General features: G+C 40.0%; 1 protein-coding gene across 1 annotated transcript in view; it reads right to left on the bottom strand.

The window, feature by feature from the left end:
* The window catches only part of LOC113026743 (neural-cadherin), a 337,047-nt gene extending 331,447 nt beyond the window's left edge, over positions 1-5,600 (bottom strand). Inside the window, exon 1 of the mRNA XM_026175859.2 lies at positions 4,016-5,600. Within this exon, the coding sequence (XP_026031644.2) occupies positions 4,016-5,153 (1,138 nt within the window). The 5' untranslated portion in view covers positions 5,154-5,600. The remainder of the gene's footprint in view (positions 1-4,015) is intronic.
* Positions 5,601-15,053: the final 9,453 nt, after the last annotated feature.

Raw genomic sequence — 15,053 nt, 5'->3', positions numbered from 1 at the left:
GCCCACACACGGTTTATGTTGGGAAAATAAAAGCAGGGAGTGGTATTATCTTGTTTGAAATGAAGAGCAGCTGTGCATGGAAAGGAAACCAGTAAAAACAATTGAAGGAAAAAACCTTTGTACAGCTTTTTTCACATAGGAGGACGTGCCACTGATTTTTATTCATTCCATGGAGATTTACCCTAATCTTAAGCATGCCAGCTCCATGATCATCCACCACAAAAGAAAAACAAATCTCACAATGTGATTGTGTGGACTGATTTGTTTGCTTACACACACACAACACGAGTAACACAAGCAGACACACACTTAACACTGTGGAAGCTCAGCAGCAGTTGTGAAGCGGACCTCAAACGCTATCTCAGATCCTGACACAAGGCTTTCGGTTTCCCCCTCCCCCAAAAAACACGTCTGTTCCTCGAAGAATCATGTTAGGAGCTTTCTCCCTCACAGTCTTAAACTGAGCCTCCACTCAAACCTAAATCCCTGGAGTGAGAGTGAAAATAAGAACGAGAAAGTACGAGAGCAAAGAGACACAGAGAGGAGAGAGAAGTGCGCGACAGAGAGACAGACAGAGAGAATGAGATGGGATTACAGGGATAATGCGAGCAGATGGAGGGAGGTCGTGGCTCCAGCAGGACTCTCCACTCCAAACGGATTAAAAGACTTCAGCCGAGCCACCAACAACCGAACTGATGATGCGTTCCTCGCGCTTGAGACTCTGAGGTGATCCAGCCTCGTCCCCAACTGCTAAACCCAGAGATGATAACTTGCTGTCTTTTAGCGTGTAGCAGTAAACAATTAGATCACGGTTATGTATTTCAAGGCCCCTCTATTCTTCCTCTTCAGTCAAACTTATAAAAGCTTTTAGGCTTTTTTAAGCCCCATCCATTTAGGCAACAACTCTCACTAAAAATTTGCTTTAACTTACATTCTGTTAGACAAAATCAAATTCAAATATAGTTGCACCCAACGGACATCCAGGAATCAATTACCCAAACTAACAGAGGATCTGGTCACATAAAATCAACATTAGATGTCCTTTAGCTTTCAAATACACTAAGCCATTTTACACTTTTTCTGGCTGCTTCACAGAAGACGGCTTCATCTCAGCACAAGTGTTTCCATGCAATAAACTTTTCATTTCATAAAAATACAGGGGACGCTTCTGTCCCCACCTCTCATACATAGTTTTACATCTTTTAAATAAAAATGAAAAATAAAACATTGCTTTGTTTCATTCTCCCTCCACCAATTCATTCTTGACAAGAGTTGTTTGAGGGGTTTTTTTGCAAACTGTGTCCTATATGTGTCTGTTTGATGCCTGCTAATTTGTGAAAATAATAATAACGTCTTCTAGTTGCCTATCAAGAAAGATGGAACTAGTTTAACTTTTGACAGCCTGTAGGGGAGGAAACATCAGCTACTAACTAATTTCATCAGACAGTTAAAGTGATTATTTCTCTTTAACTTAAAACGTTATATACAATGCACTAAAGGTTAATGTCAAGACTCCTGTCTATCTATCTGAAACCTAAGTTTTACTACATGACATTACATTTACTTTTTTGTTGAACTGAATATCAAATGTGCGAGGATTGTTCAAAATGTTAAAGAGAAAATATTCAACTTTAACGTTTACTCTTAAAGACTCAGTTGTCATATTTTCCCATATCAGTTGTCTCTTGCTGATTAGCATTTATCACTTTTTTGGGAAAATACTTTTTTGCTTTATTTGAGGGGAAATTTATTGGTGAAATCATTTTTAAATGCCTTAAATAGCTTTAATGTTTTTGTAAAGTCTTGGGATCAAATTCATGTCAAGGACCAGTGGAGACCCCTGGTGGTTAAGCTAAATTTCCTGGCACTGTACTGTTAAACTCTTTAATTATTAGTTATTGAGTTGTAGCTATTGTTGCGTGAAGACATTTGATAACACAACTCTGTGAAGTTTGCAGTGTATTGTTTCTGCAATTTCTAAATGCTCCCTGTGTATGCATGAACATACACCAGCTGGAGGGACTAGCACTGATGAAAGATTGTACAGTGACGTTTTTGGTACCATGGACATAAATATTGCTACCCCCTTGCCCAAACCCTCTCCTCGTGCCTCACCAGTGGCACTGACCAACAGAAAAAGCCTCCCCCACAGGAGAACTTGGCCCATGTAACTAAAAAAAACTGCTCAAGACCAGCTAAAGGAAGCCAACAATATCTCAGTGTTTCCTCAGTCAGATCGAGGAAGGGTGAGATTCACTGGAACTAACTCAATCAGTACCTCACTCTTCAACTGATGGAACCCAAAGGATCAGATGCCAAATTTCCAGTGCCAGACACCACAGTACACCTCTAGCAAACCCATGTTACTGTCACAGGGTCAGAGGTGGTTTGGCAGCATGAAGAAGACCTGTAGTATTAGTATTAGGTAAGTATTGTCAATATTGTGGAATGTTGGATTAAATCCTGCTTGTTATTTTAATCTTTTGTTTTTAATCAACATTTGGTTGACTTAATCTGGATGAAAAGAAGCTTGTTCTGTGTTTTAACAATGAATTGATATTTTTCCAAGTAGCAGTTGCGCTTCATGCCTGCAGAGAAAGGCTGAGGTATACACACAACTCATGTGTATGGATATGCATTCATTAGACAATGCAATTTAAACATGAAGATGATTGTTTGTAATGCACACATGACAGCATTATGCATGCGTGACACACACACACACACACACACACACACACACACACACACACACACACACACACACACACACACACACATATAGCTGTAAAGCTGTAAATTAGCACTAAAATACTAGATTGACAGATACCAGAGTGTCTGTTTTGATGTTTTCAAAAGGAAATTGTTCTGACAAATAGCCAGCATTGTGGATCGTTACTGGCAGTGTAAATGAGCGCTGTGTGCTAGGAGCAGGCTCAGCTTATTTTCTGCATCAGGATAGCTCACATTACCAACACCAACAGGTCACATTGATTGGGTCTCTTCTCCAGTCAAATGCTGTTAACTGGTCTTAATGGAACAAATGTGTTTCCAGTAAATGTATGAAGGCAGACTGAAAGATAAATACACACAGATAGATGTGCAAACTCAGTATCAGACTTTTTTTATATATAATATATGATAATATTTTTCCACTCTGAAGTCTGGTCCACAGCACTGAGTGTAATATTCAGTTCTGTGTTTCATCCCTTTGCATATGCATTTATTAATGTGAATCTGGCTGCTTGTTAACTTTCAGTCTATCTGCTCTTTTCTGTCCGCAGGTGATAATTAACCTGTTGGTACGATGGCCGTTACGCGACTTGCTTCTCCCCTGACATCCCAGCATATGTCGCTGCTGGCACACGACACATTCATGGAGCCCTTGATTTATCTTAGCACGTGAATCATCATCAGCACTGATGAATGTCACCCAGTTTAACCTCGATTGTAAACACATGACACTTTGACATTGCTTACAGTCAGACTCCCCACAGCAAGCTAGAACTTTTCTCATTTCACCATTCGACCTTAGCATTTCCAGGTGGCCTCACATCCATTCACTGTTTCTGAACACTGAGGTTGCAAGGTTAAGTATTTGCTACAACAAAGGAACAGGAAACCTGTCCGAGCGGATAGACTACTCTACAGTAGAGTAATTTTCCAAATATCTAAAATCAAAAAACGAAAATCATCTTAAATCGAGCAATTTCCATCGCAGTTTCCTTTTCCTTCCTTGAATACAAGCTCTGGGCAAATGCACACTATCTTCGTGCGTATTTACGCATGCAATACGAAGTGACAAAATACACCAAGTTACATTGTGAAAAGAAACACAAGATAGAAGAGTAAGAGTCAGTCCAAATTAGGATTTTGGCACTGCTTGTAGCAAAAGGAACGCACACAAACCGTCCTGTCCAATTGCAGCCTCACTCTCTCTCTCTCCTCCTCTCGCTGCCACACATCCACAGACCGGGCTGCTCACTCACACACGTGCACATCGCCTTTTGCTCACCTCTTTTATCCTGCACTCTGACGGTGATCTCCACTAGAGGCTCAGTCTCTCGGTCCAGTTTCCGGGTTATGATTATGTCCCCGGTGTCCCGACTTACGCTGACCGGTGAGCTCTCCACGTCGGGCTCAACCAGCTCAAACGTGGCCGACTGAAACCTCACCGGGTTCAGGTTCATCACCACTGAACCGATCCCTGCATCCTCGGACACGTTGATTAAAACTGGGCTATCTGATTCCAGTACTGACCTGGACTTTCTCGCTGGTACTTTCTCTTGCGATTTCGGTTTCCCTTTTCCCGGTTGGGGATTTAGTGAGGGCGCCACGGGCCACTGCCGTGGATTTATTTCCACTGTTATGCCCTGGCTTGTGCGAGGTGGCCACCCCCGGTCCCGGGCAAACACTTCAAATTTAATAGGTTCACCCAGGCCGAGGATGGAGTCGACAAGGAGGATGTCACCAGTTTTGGGCACCACGTAGAAACTCCCGTTTCTGGGCAGAGCAAAGTAGATGAGCTCGGCGTTCTTGCCGCTGTCATCGTCCCGCGCGGTGACCGTGTAGATCGCCATGCGGAGCGCAGTGGCATCATCGAGGCTCAGTTTCACATCGTCTCCGGGGAAAGTGGGCTGGTGGTCGTTAGTGTCCAAAACGTCCACCTTGATGGACGCCACCTCAGACACTAGTGGAGACATGTCTTCCTCTTCCCGGGAGAGTCCCGCGCATTGACCACAACACAAACCGAGACCTAGCGCATATTCGGCACGCTCCTCTCTGTCCAGAACCCTGGAAGTCTTCAGTAGAATATGTCCCCGTTTGTGGTGCGCAAAGACACGGAAATTCTCGCTGCCCTCTCCCAGGAGTTTGAGATGCGCTGCCGCGGAGCTGGGTTCCCCGGCACCGCACAGCCTTTGCGAGTTGAGTCGCTTTAATGGGACGCTCAGTCCGTTGACCCTGCAGCCCGGGGACGAGTTCTCAAATACATGGCCGTGAAAAAACGGCACCTGCTCCACGGTCCTGTTCCCGAATGCGCACGAAATAAAAAATGGTAAAACCACGACCCAAATCATGACTGGATATCTCTTTGGCTCCACGACACTAACGCGCCTCACATAAATCCATGTGTGCGTCTCTTCAACTTTCATGAAATTGTAGCGCACATATTTGTTGGCACCATATTTGAACTCGATGTGGGAGAACTTTGTCTCTACGCGTCTGCGCTGTGCGTCCTTCTTCTCTCCTGCCCTCCTCGGTCTGCCGTCTCACCAGCAGCGCTGTCTGTCTGTGCGCGTTCCAGGGGAAAAAAAACGCTTACAGCTCGAGTACGCGCTTACCTCTGCACGCTTTCTCACTTCGTCTTGCGTGCGCTGATCCTCAGCGATCTCGTATGAGCATCACACCTAATCCTCCACTTGCTGCAAACTGCACACAGCCGCACAGAGACCTGCTTTCCAAGTGGAGCTCACTTATTACAGGGAGGAAAATCAATTTTCTTTGCATCAGATCTGCAGATGAGAGTTTGGTCATCAGGAGGATATAACACAAAACCGGCTGCTTTACGCATGCAGTGCCAAAGCTACCAGGTAAATTCATTTGTTACAATAATATGCGGCGGCAACAGATTTCTTATAGGAAATGAACTTCTCGGTAAAGCTGCACCGCATCGAATTAATGCGTGCTCGCGCTCACGCGCATAAACACTCTCCACCAGCGAGCAAGTATGTGCGTGTCAGGGGGATCCTCGGGGAAACGACCCGACCTCCCTTCTCCCAGTGATCAATGCCCAGTCTTGCACATCCATATCCATCACTCCTCTTTCCAATAACACGTCAGTCCACTGGATTAAAATAATGTAAAAATCGATCATTTTAAAACGTCTCCAGAGGGGCAAACAGAAAAGAAAAGCTTACAGCTTCTGGAAAGGACTCAGAAAGACTCAAGAGCTGTCTTTGTGTCACAGTAAAGTGGCCCGTTTGAGCGTGTTCATCTCACACTGTGTTTTTGTTTAGTCCCTAGGGGTCTGTGAATGTTGTGGGCAAGTTTCCAGCGAAATGAGAACAGTTCACTTTAATATAACATTGACAAATATTACATTCACTTTATATTTACCAGGTTTCACTGATATTGTCTCTTGGTCACATATCATTCACTACTATACTGACAGCACTCATGTAGATTCCTGATAATAGATTTGAGCTGTTTATGGATCCAGGGCACGGTCATTATCTCATCCAGAGTGCCTGTCTTCTGTGTGCTTTTGTGCTGTTTGAACTCCCACTCACTAAAACACTGCAACCTGTGCAGTTTTAAAAGTTTCACATCAGCAGTCCTTGGATAACACAAGTTTAAGGCTTTACACAAAAAAAAACTGTGTTCATAAATTCAATCAGGCTGGTGTTTAGCATAAAATCTAACATCAATGTGAAGGTGAATTCCCTTTCCAGTATAACTAGAATTAAATAAAACCATTTTTAATGTTAAAGGATATACACCCAATCTATTCATAACTGACCACAGACAACAATGAGGACTTTAACCTAAATGTAATCATCACGCCAAGTCTAAATCACACCCAGGAATTAGCAAATAACTGTGATAAGTGTAAAAAATGTACAGCTTGTATCCTTGTCTGCATTAATTGTTTTCTCCTAATGAAACACACAACTACAAACAACTCAAGCCCCTCAAATGAATCTATGTTGATGCAAAAAATACATAAATTTGAAAAAACAATCATATTTTCATTTACAGATTATTATACATAAGTATGCAATATGGTCCTTCCTTCACCAATCAGCTCCAGCCACACTTGCTCATCCACCAAGTTTTCCTGGTGAATGAAGTGAGACATGCTGAATTTCATTAAAGCGGGAGAGGAAACGCCAGAGTACAAAAATAGAAGTTGTTGTCTGTGTGGGTCAGAGCAGAGAAAAAGTCATGGAAAAACAAAATAAAATTAAATTCCATAGTGCCTGGACACATTGGACAGCTCCTTTGTGAAAACTAAAATAAAATTTTATTGCACTTAAAGTAATGTAATGAGTTGTAATCAGTTCAAGGATCATCATCACCTGTATCTTCTTCACTTTATCTCCGTGGGGAGCAGAGGAGGTGCGCACAAATGGTGAAACAGTCCCCAGTAGAGACTTCCACACTGAGCTGAACTCACAGTGAACAGATCACATTTAAACATTAAAGCATTTCTGTATTTTATTAATTTTATTCATTGCTCTTATTTTATGAAATGAACCCTGAATCTTGAATTGTGTTAGGTTAGTCATATTTTATTATATTTTACTTTATAGTTTGTGTTTTACATTATATTGCTTTTATTTCTGTATTGTTCTGTTTCAGCTTGTCAGTTTGCGAATCAGTTTTAACTATGCTAATAAACGAGAGTGTAAGGCAGTGTGTCTGAAATGTGGTCGGGGTATGGATGGATGGATGTTTTCAAGAATATATATAACAGCATACAGAAATGCTGGATTAAAAAAACAAACAGACTTGTTTTTCGTTGCAGAGAGGTCATTTTGACCTTGACATTCTGATTTTCCATCTCCACCAATTCATTCCTTTAACTGCATATCCAGTGGAGGCTGGAGCCTACCCCAGCTACCATTATATAAGAGGCACAGTAGACGCGCTGGCAGTATTAGCTTCTTTCTGAGTAACCATTATATTACTCAGGTAGACTTGTTGAATTCAGATTTCTTATTGGGCCATTACTTAACCACTGTTCATTGATAAAGCAGTTTCATTATGTTTATTTTATGTATTATTCTGGACTTGATAAATCCTGTATTTTATTTTAATAATGTGCAAGAGCTTCAGCACATATTGAATTATTTTTGCTCTGTATTAGGTTGTTTAAGATGGATTCCTCCTTTGTCATATTGACAATTTAACATATATCAATACACAAAATAAGGGCTGATATACTCATGCAATAATACGATTGTAACATGAGGCGTTTTCTCAGAAACACCTTTTCAAAGCAAAAACAAGAGAGAGAGAGAGAGAGAGAGAGAGAGGGAGAGAGAGAGAGAGAGAGAGAGAGGGAGAGAGAGAGGGAGAGAGAGAGAGGAGCTGCAGACAGAGATAGATTTGGTCAGATGTTAAGCCTGACTACGGAGTAATATTCCCCACTGTGGCAGTGACAATGGCCCAGTGAGCACCAGACTGAATCATCTCTTCCTCTCATCTCTTTGTGTCTATGTGCATCAATTGGATTTGAAATAAAACTCAGTATGTATAAAGCATCCCGTGTAACTGTTTGCTTATTCATATCGCAATACTGAGCCTGTCAGCATTACAGACAGCTTTTCAGCAGATGATGTCTCTGGAAAAGTCACATATTCCAGTGAGGAAGCCAATGGGCATTTGAAGAGACGAGCACTGAAATTATCTGACAAACAACACGTTTACAAACTTGTTATTAAACTGGGACTTTTGAAGTATTCGCTGCACTGAAATGCTGTGATTGTGGTAGCACTTTACTTCAGGACAGTTAAGAAGAAGGTTTGCCAGGCAGAGCAATACTCAGACTAGTCATAACATTTCAAAAAAGATTCACAGCACCCTTTAGAAATAATTTGCAACAAAGGATAACATGTCATCCTCAGTTACTTGTCTTCAGCATTATCATGGTGACAGCAACCCACCGATCTTGAGACCTTAAAAATGTCTTACTTGAAATGCTTCATACAAGATTTCGATTTAAAAGAAATTTGATTATATTTGTTAATGTTTTGTTCTTAATTATCGGTTTCTCACATGTTAACAAATCTGTAAAAAAGCACAAACTAAAACAATGTTAGTGCACATGTTATGTCGCCCTGACACTTTATAAAAACACACAGTTTCAAGTTGATTCTTTCCTACCAAAAACATAAATGTTTAAAACAGTTCAAATACATACAAAGCTTTATTATTTTTTTAAGAAGTCAAAAATTAATGATCATTTTCAAAAGTGAAATAATACAAACACCTTATTGTTACGAGTATTTTTAAAAAAATATCTCATGCTTGTTTTCATGCTAATGATGCAATATGCTGATTGCTACAATGATTCCTTTAACTGGAAGTAACTGATAGAACGAACATAGTTTTTGTTATGGTATCTACAAAATGTAGGACGGTAAAGCTCTCACGACAACCAGGATCATGACATCTGTTTGTATTTGTGTGGTATCAGATCAGAAAAGACTCACCATAGATTCACAAGTCATGTTTTTGTAATCAGACAGAAAACTTGAAACTTGTCATGAAAAGTCACTGACTGTAGAAGAGGTAACAGTAAAGTAAGAGTAGAGGTAAGAGTCAGCATTTATTTGAACAAATCCAGATTTCGTTCCTGTGTTTTTTCCCTATTTTAACTCACAGATCCAGGTATATTCATTAGGTGTTAGTGAATTAATTGTGGTAATACAATTACACAAAACACATTTTTGATTTTGTTGCTATCTCAGAACCTAAGTAAAGGATTTAACATGTTCATTGTGAATTTCCAGTATTTAAAGAAGATAAGTCACACATTAATAATTTAAAACACATTTATTATTAATTTTCATTATAAATTTGTTGTTTAAGAAGGGAGTATTTGTACACGGTGTTTACATTTTGTGAGACAAAGACAAGATAGGAGAGCATTTATTACTCCCAGAGTTGGGAAATTAACAATATCTCACCAGGCTGTTAGACTAAGACTGATTTTTATTGATAGTTAACACAAACATCAACACGGACACTAATTGTGAGTAAAACATTTCAAGCGTTTCCTTCATGGTGACCTTCTTTTAACTAATACTTCAAAAGCATTAAGACTACATCACATCTTGCAGTCCAAGATGGCGCCGCGTATGGATGCCCTGGTGCTTCAGTGCGTTACTTCTGTTTTGTTTTTGTGCATAACTTGTGTGTCTGGGCACTCCTCTGGATATTCTTACACCAGAGAAGAGCTTCTTAACTACAGGACTACAACTATTCTTACACAGCTACAAAAATCCAGTCCTAAACATGACATAGCTTTAACTGAAAGAATTATCACAAGATGATAAAATTAAGGGTTTGAACTTAAAAATTCTTTTTTTGTGAGAAAAACAAGAATAAATTATTAAATTGAATGTCTATGTGGGTAAAGAGTACAGGTAAGTAAAGTGAAGAAAACTTAAAACCTTTTATAAGTTAAGTTAAAAACATGTATTTCGATTAAGTAAAGACAAATTTTGCATGTAGGGTGTAGACACCATCTACTGAGTTATCCTCTACTCCAGGGATCACTGCTGCAGCAGATATCCAGGCCAAGACTTCCTGTCCTCTTTTATGAATGCAGAGACATTTCGAAAAAGCTCATTTATTGTCGGATGATAGCTAAAGTTTTTGAGATTACCTCTCTGAGTTTCAAGGCTACCTTCTTGCCTTAGCCAGAATTAAAAAAAAATGAATAAAACAAATCAAGAAAAGTTGAAAATTATTTAAAATAGTGGAGATATATGTTGAATAAACAATTGCCTCTTAGCCAACATGCTATGAGATGGTAAGAGTACTACAGCATATTTGACTGCCACACATTAGACCAGGGAGTGTCAACATTTCTGTGACTTCTGGGTAATGAACCGCCATACGATTGAGAGCCACAAAGGAAATGTTAGAAGTCAGAATTTGCAAAGTCAGTTCAGAGGATGGCAGCAATTTATATTTTTATTGTCTTATTTATGTTTTCAGATCATAAAAGCACATTTTCCAGGTCATTTCACACAAACTGTGGATCAATTAAATTAAGAACATTTACTCTCTAATCCAGCTCTTGTCAAACTTGTGGATCACAGCATTCAACACCGGATATTGGCAGGTAGTTGTAATCATAGATGCAAACTCATCTGAGTAAATTAATTGACTGTCATTATTCCTTCTTGTGTTAAATGACTATAACTAAGCAACTTGCTACTTTTGCCAGTGAATTCAAAGTGAATTAATGTATTCAGCAAATAAAGTAATTAGTAATTAATCAGTTATGTTTTTGGCTCGATTTATTTATTTTTTTGTATCTGAGGAATAACTTTGAGATACTATTTAAAAATGTCAAGAGTCCATCCAGATACAGTGTGACATCATATGTGCTAAGGAGTGATCATTCTTTCTTTTCTAACCATGGTTGTGGCCCACCGATATTGTCATATTTAGATCCCTTGGCTGCCCTTGTCATAACGTTTGGCCGCCTTCAACAGTGAGCAGCAAAGTGAGAATGGTTGGCACTGAACCTGTCATCTTCCATTCATTATCATGACAACTGACAGACTATGCTGAGGATCATTCAAATCCATGCAGACCCACTAAATCTCAATAAAGTGGAACGTCAATCTGGCTCTGGCTCTACCGAGCAGTTTTCACGTCTGGGGTTTGTCCCCGTAGAACAAGAACAAGCTGTTAGATTGACACAACACACACTCCCCTAACTGTTATTGATTATTCTGCTCACCCATTTTAACAACCTACCCAGCCTTAATTCCCTTTCTATCTATCTTTGTCCTCCTCTTGGACTGTCTGATTCATTGTGCAGCTAAATTTCAATAAATTAATTATCATCTGTAGAACATTGCTGATCCCCCCCTCCCCCCAAAAAGAAATATTGGAAGCTTTTCCATAAATTAAACATCATCTTTAAGCCTGTTGATGATCATATAGGTAAGGGACCATGGATAAACCACTGCTGGAGCTTCTAGGGTGTTTGGGAGGGAAAAAAAGGAGGAAGATGTGAGTTCATTATCCAGACACAATTCTCTCTCTTCCACCTGCAACAGGCTAGCCATCAGGGGAAATATCTTGATAGGACGACAAAGCAAAAAAAGACAGGGAATATGCTCAATAGTGCTTTGGAAAGGCGCCAATTGGACTTTGCTGAAAACACAATCTGGAGAACTACTGGGCTGCAAATTGGCTGAGTATAATGCAGGTGTGTGTGCTTTTGTAAACTATCTTGTGGGTGTGTCAGATAGTGGAGAGGGACATTCGAAAATGCTAGCCTGGAGTAAGTAAAGGTGGTAGAGGGGGGGTCTCCACCATATCATGCGAGGTTGCCTGGTTGATTTCTGGCCTTGGAAAGGACACTGAACCCCGAGTCCTGATAACAGAGGTCTACTTTGCTTGAAATTAGTGTGTGTGATTAGGTTACTGAGTAGGGCATTGCAAAGAGCTCCAAAAAGCTAGCTATAATTAGGATGGATTATTTAGGCACGCACCATTTAATCTGGGAACAAAGCCCTCCTTATTGGTCCCAAGAGAAACAACAAGTATCAACAAGTTATATTTTTTAATGTAATACTCCACAAGTTGATCTTTGTACATTGCATACATACCATGACCATGTGTGACAAGGGGCACAGACATATCACATTAAATTGCAGCATACAATTATGCACAAGCTACAGATGCACTATAGTGTTTGCAGCAAATTCTAGACATTGTCCGAAACAATTCAAAGTTTTTCTTCGAGAAAAGATGGAAAATAATTTCATGCAGCAAACAGACAGTCCAGCGATGTATAAGTTAATATTTTAAACAACCCAGCCAGCTGCGCTAGTTTAATGTAGGGCCAATTAAAGCATTTCTTGCTTCACAAAAATTAATTAGATTTATTGAAATGCCAGTTGAAAATGTAATTATTTTCACATCTTTATAAGATGTTGCCAAACAAGAAGCATGCCCTGACAACAAGGTGACAGCATTTAAGACTTCCTGTGGAAAGAGTTCAGAGGATGACAGACTTCAAGGTGTTGGCTTTGCAATTACAAACACACTGATAACTATAGTGGAGCCAAGCATGAACTGAGCAGAGCGACTGTTTCAGCTGATTCCTGCAGATGGTCAAGTCAGCCTCATTAGTGATAAGATTGATTAGCCAGCATCTCCAAATGAGAACAACTGCTACTATAAGGAGACTTTAAGATTAAAGTAGAAATCCTGGTTGGGAAAGGTGGAAAAACAAATGAAAACAGGTGAGATCCTTGGACACTCCAAAATAAATAAATTACAGTTCCTTTGAAGTGCAAGACACAGCACACAGTATCATAGAGACATCCAGGCTGTAATCATTCTTTTCATCAGTCAGCTGGTGTACCGGTACCTAAACCACGGGTCTTCAATATGTGCCAACGGTTAAGACTGGTTATTTGCTCAAATTGGCCCAGATAATGGGTATTCGGTATTCCAACAGATTGTTGAGTGGTCAGACAGCACATAAAACCTTGAGCTGTCAGGACAGTTTTTTTTAACCATGTCAACCAAACAATCATGGCCAATTCCTGCAGAGTTTAGCAGGTCCTCTTTCTCCCACTATTACTTTTGCAGCTGAGTGCTGGCCTATGAATGCATTTAGGTGATGTGTCTCTCATTCCCATTTAGTCACATATGATACATATATGTAGGGACCCTGATTTTCATCATGATTAAGTTGTAGCTTTTTAAAATTGTGCAGGTTTAAGATTATGAATGGGTATATTTTAAGAAGCAGTCATTTCTAAGGTTAAACAAGTTATTTGTGGTATCTAAATCTAACAAGCTGCAAGTATGTGATGCATTGAGATAAGAATGAACATGAAGGTAAAAGCATCTATTCCACTTATTCTGACCCCTGGCAGTGCGCTAAAGCTACCAGAAGAAAGATATGTGTGCTCAGCACTGACCTCATGTAACTTCACTTGACTTTGTATAAGGCTATGGATATTAATTGAAGTATATTGATGTTTATTGTGATTGTGCAATAGAAAGGCTGAGAAATTAAGAGCACTTAGAGAAACAAGTATAACCCTTGTATACTGACTGGTCCCTTAAGAGTGGGCATTTGCAAGCAAACTAATAATCGTCATACAACGTTGAGCAGCACATGACACAGACATATCCACGCTTAGTTCTCCATTAGCATTCCGCTCTGTGTTGTCATGGAAGTCTTAATGCTTTATGCAGCTGCTTTCTTCCTTGCACCACCTGCTGAGTTCTGTTTTTATATACCACAGGGGGATTATGTACTGACCAAAGTCTAATGCAAGTGCAGCAGTTAGCCATAAAAGCAGATTTAGCCATCCCCAACCTTTTAATATTAATATTTGAGTATGGGCATGTAGCTGTTGCCTTCATAAGTCAGTCACAGTTTCAAAAGACATCATTGCTAAAACGAGTAAAGAATTAAATCAAAAGAAAGCAGTCATCGTAATCTAGAATCTAATGGACCTTTAGAGCATCAGCCTGGACAAGCTATAAAAATGAACTGTACTGCTCGTCAATAACACTGGGCAGGAAGTGGAAATGCAGAGCTCTCCAAACGGCTCGCGCCACTAATGGAACCTCATAATTCCAAAGCTCTCTGTCCTCTCACTTTGCAGAACAGAACAGAAACTCTATGGATACAATTCCCTTTTTTCTTCCTTTAAATAATGCATGAAAGTGAATAGATTAATTTCCCCCCTCTGTTCAATATTTAAGTGCACAAGGCTACCACTGATCCTTACTGAATCACTGTTGCTATTTACGCTGCTTATGCTGCATTGAGAACCCCCTTAGTAAGTGTCCCTATATCCCACTACTGCTTCTCTGACACTGAGGCAGACGAGTAATAGTGTATGGATTCTCAAGTAAAAGGAAACGATATATCAAGGGTACTGGGTCAGTGGATAATTTCCTCAAGCTGCGCTATTGAGGATCAGCCGGCAGTGGTATTAAGAAGAGGCATAGTTAGGCTGGTGAATTGAGTCCCATTACAGCTGGCTCAAGTTGCTTGCCACATCTCTCGCTCTCTCCCTCTCTCGCACACACACACTCTCTTTCTGTCTTTTGTCTGCAGTAGCTACACTACTTTATTTTTTTCCTAGTCAGGACCAGCCTGTCACGTTTGGGGGATGGGGGTGTTTTGCTATAAATTACATTTTGAATGGGTAAATAACTAAAAAGAAATAAGTGTCAAAGTTTCCCCATCTTCAGAAATAATCAGCTTGTATTAGTTTATTTTTTACATTACGACTAAATTCTGCAAAAATGTATCAAGGAGTTAATAA

Source organism: Astatotilapia calliptera, chromosome 1, assembly GCF_964374335.1.
Source record: "Astatotilapia calliptera chromosome 1, fAstCal68.1, whole genome shotgun sequence".
In the NCBI taxonomy this organism is placed as follows: domain Eukaryota; kingdom Metazoa; phylum Chordata; class Actinopteri; order Cichliformes; family Cichlidae; genus Astatotilapia; species Astatotilapia calliptera.
Note: the sequence above shows the minus strand (reverse complement) of the source record. Positions and strands in the feature narration are given on the sequence as shown.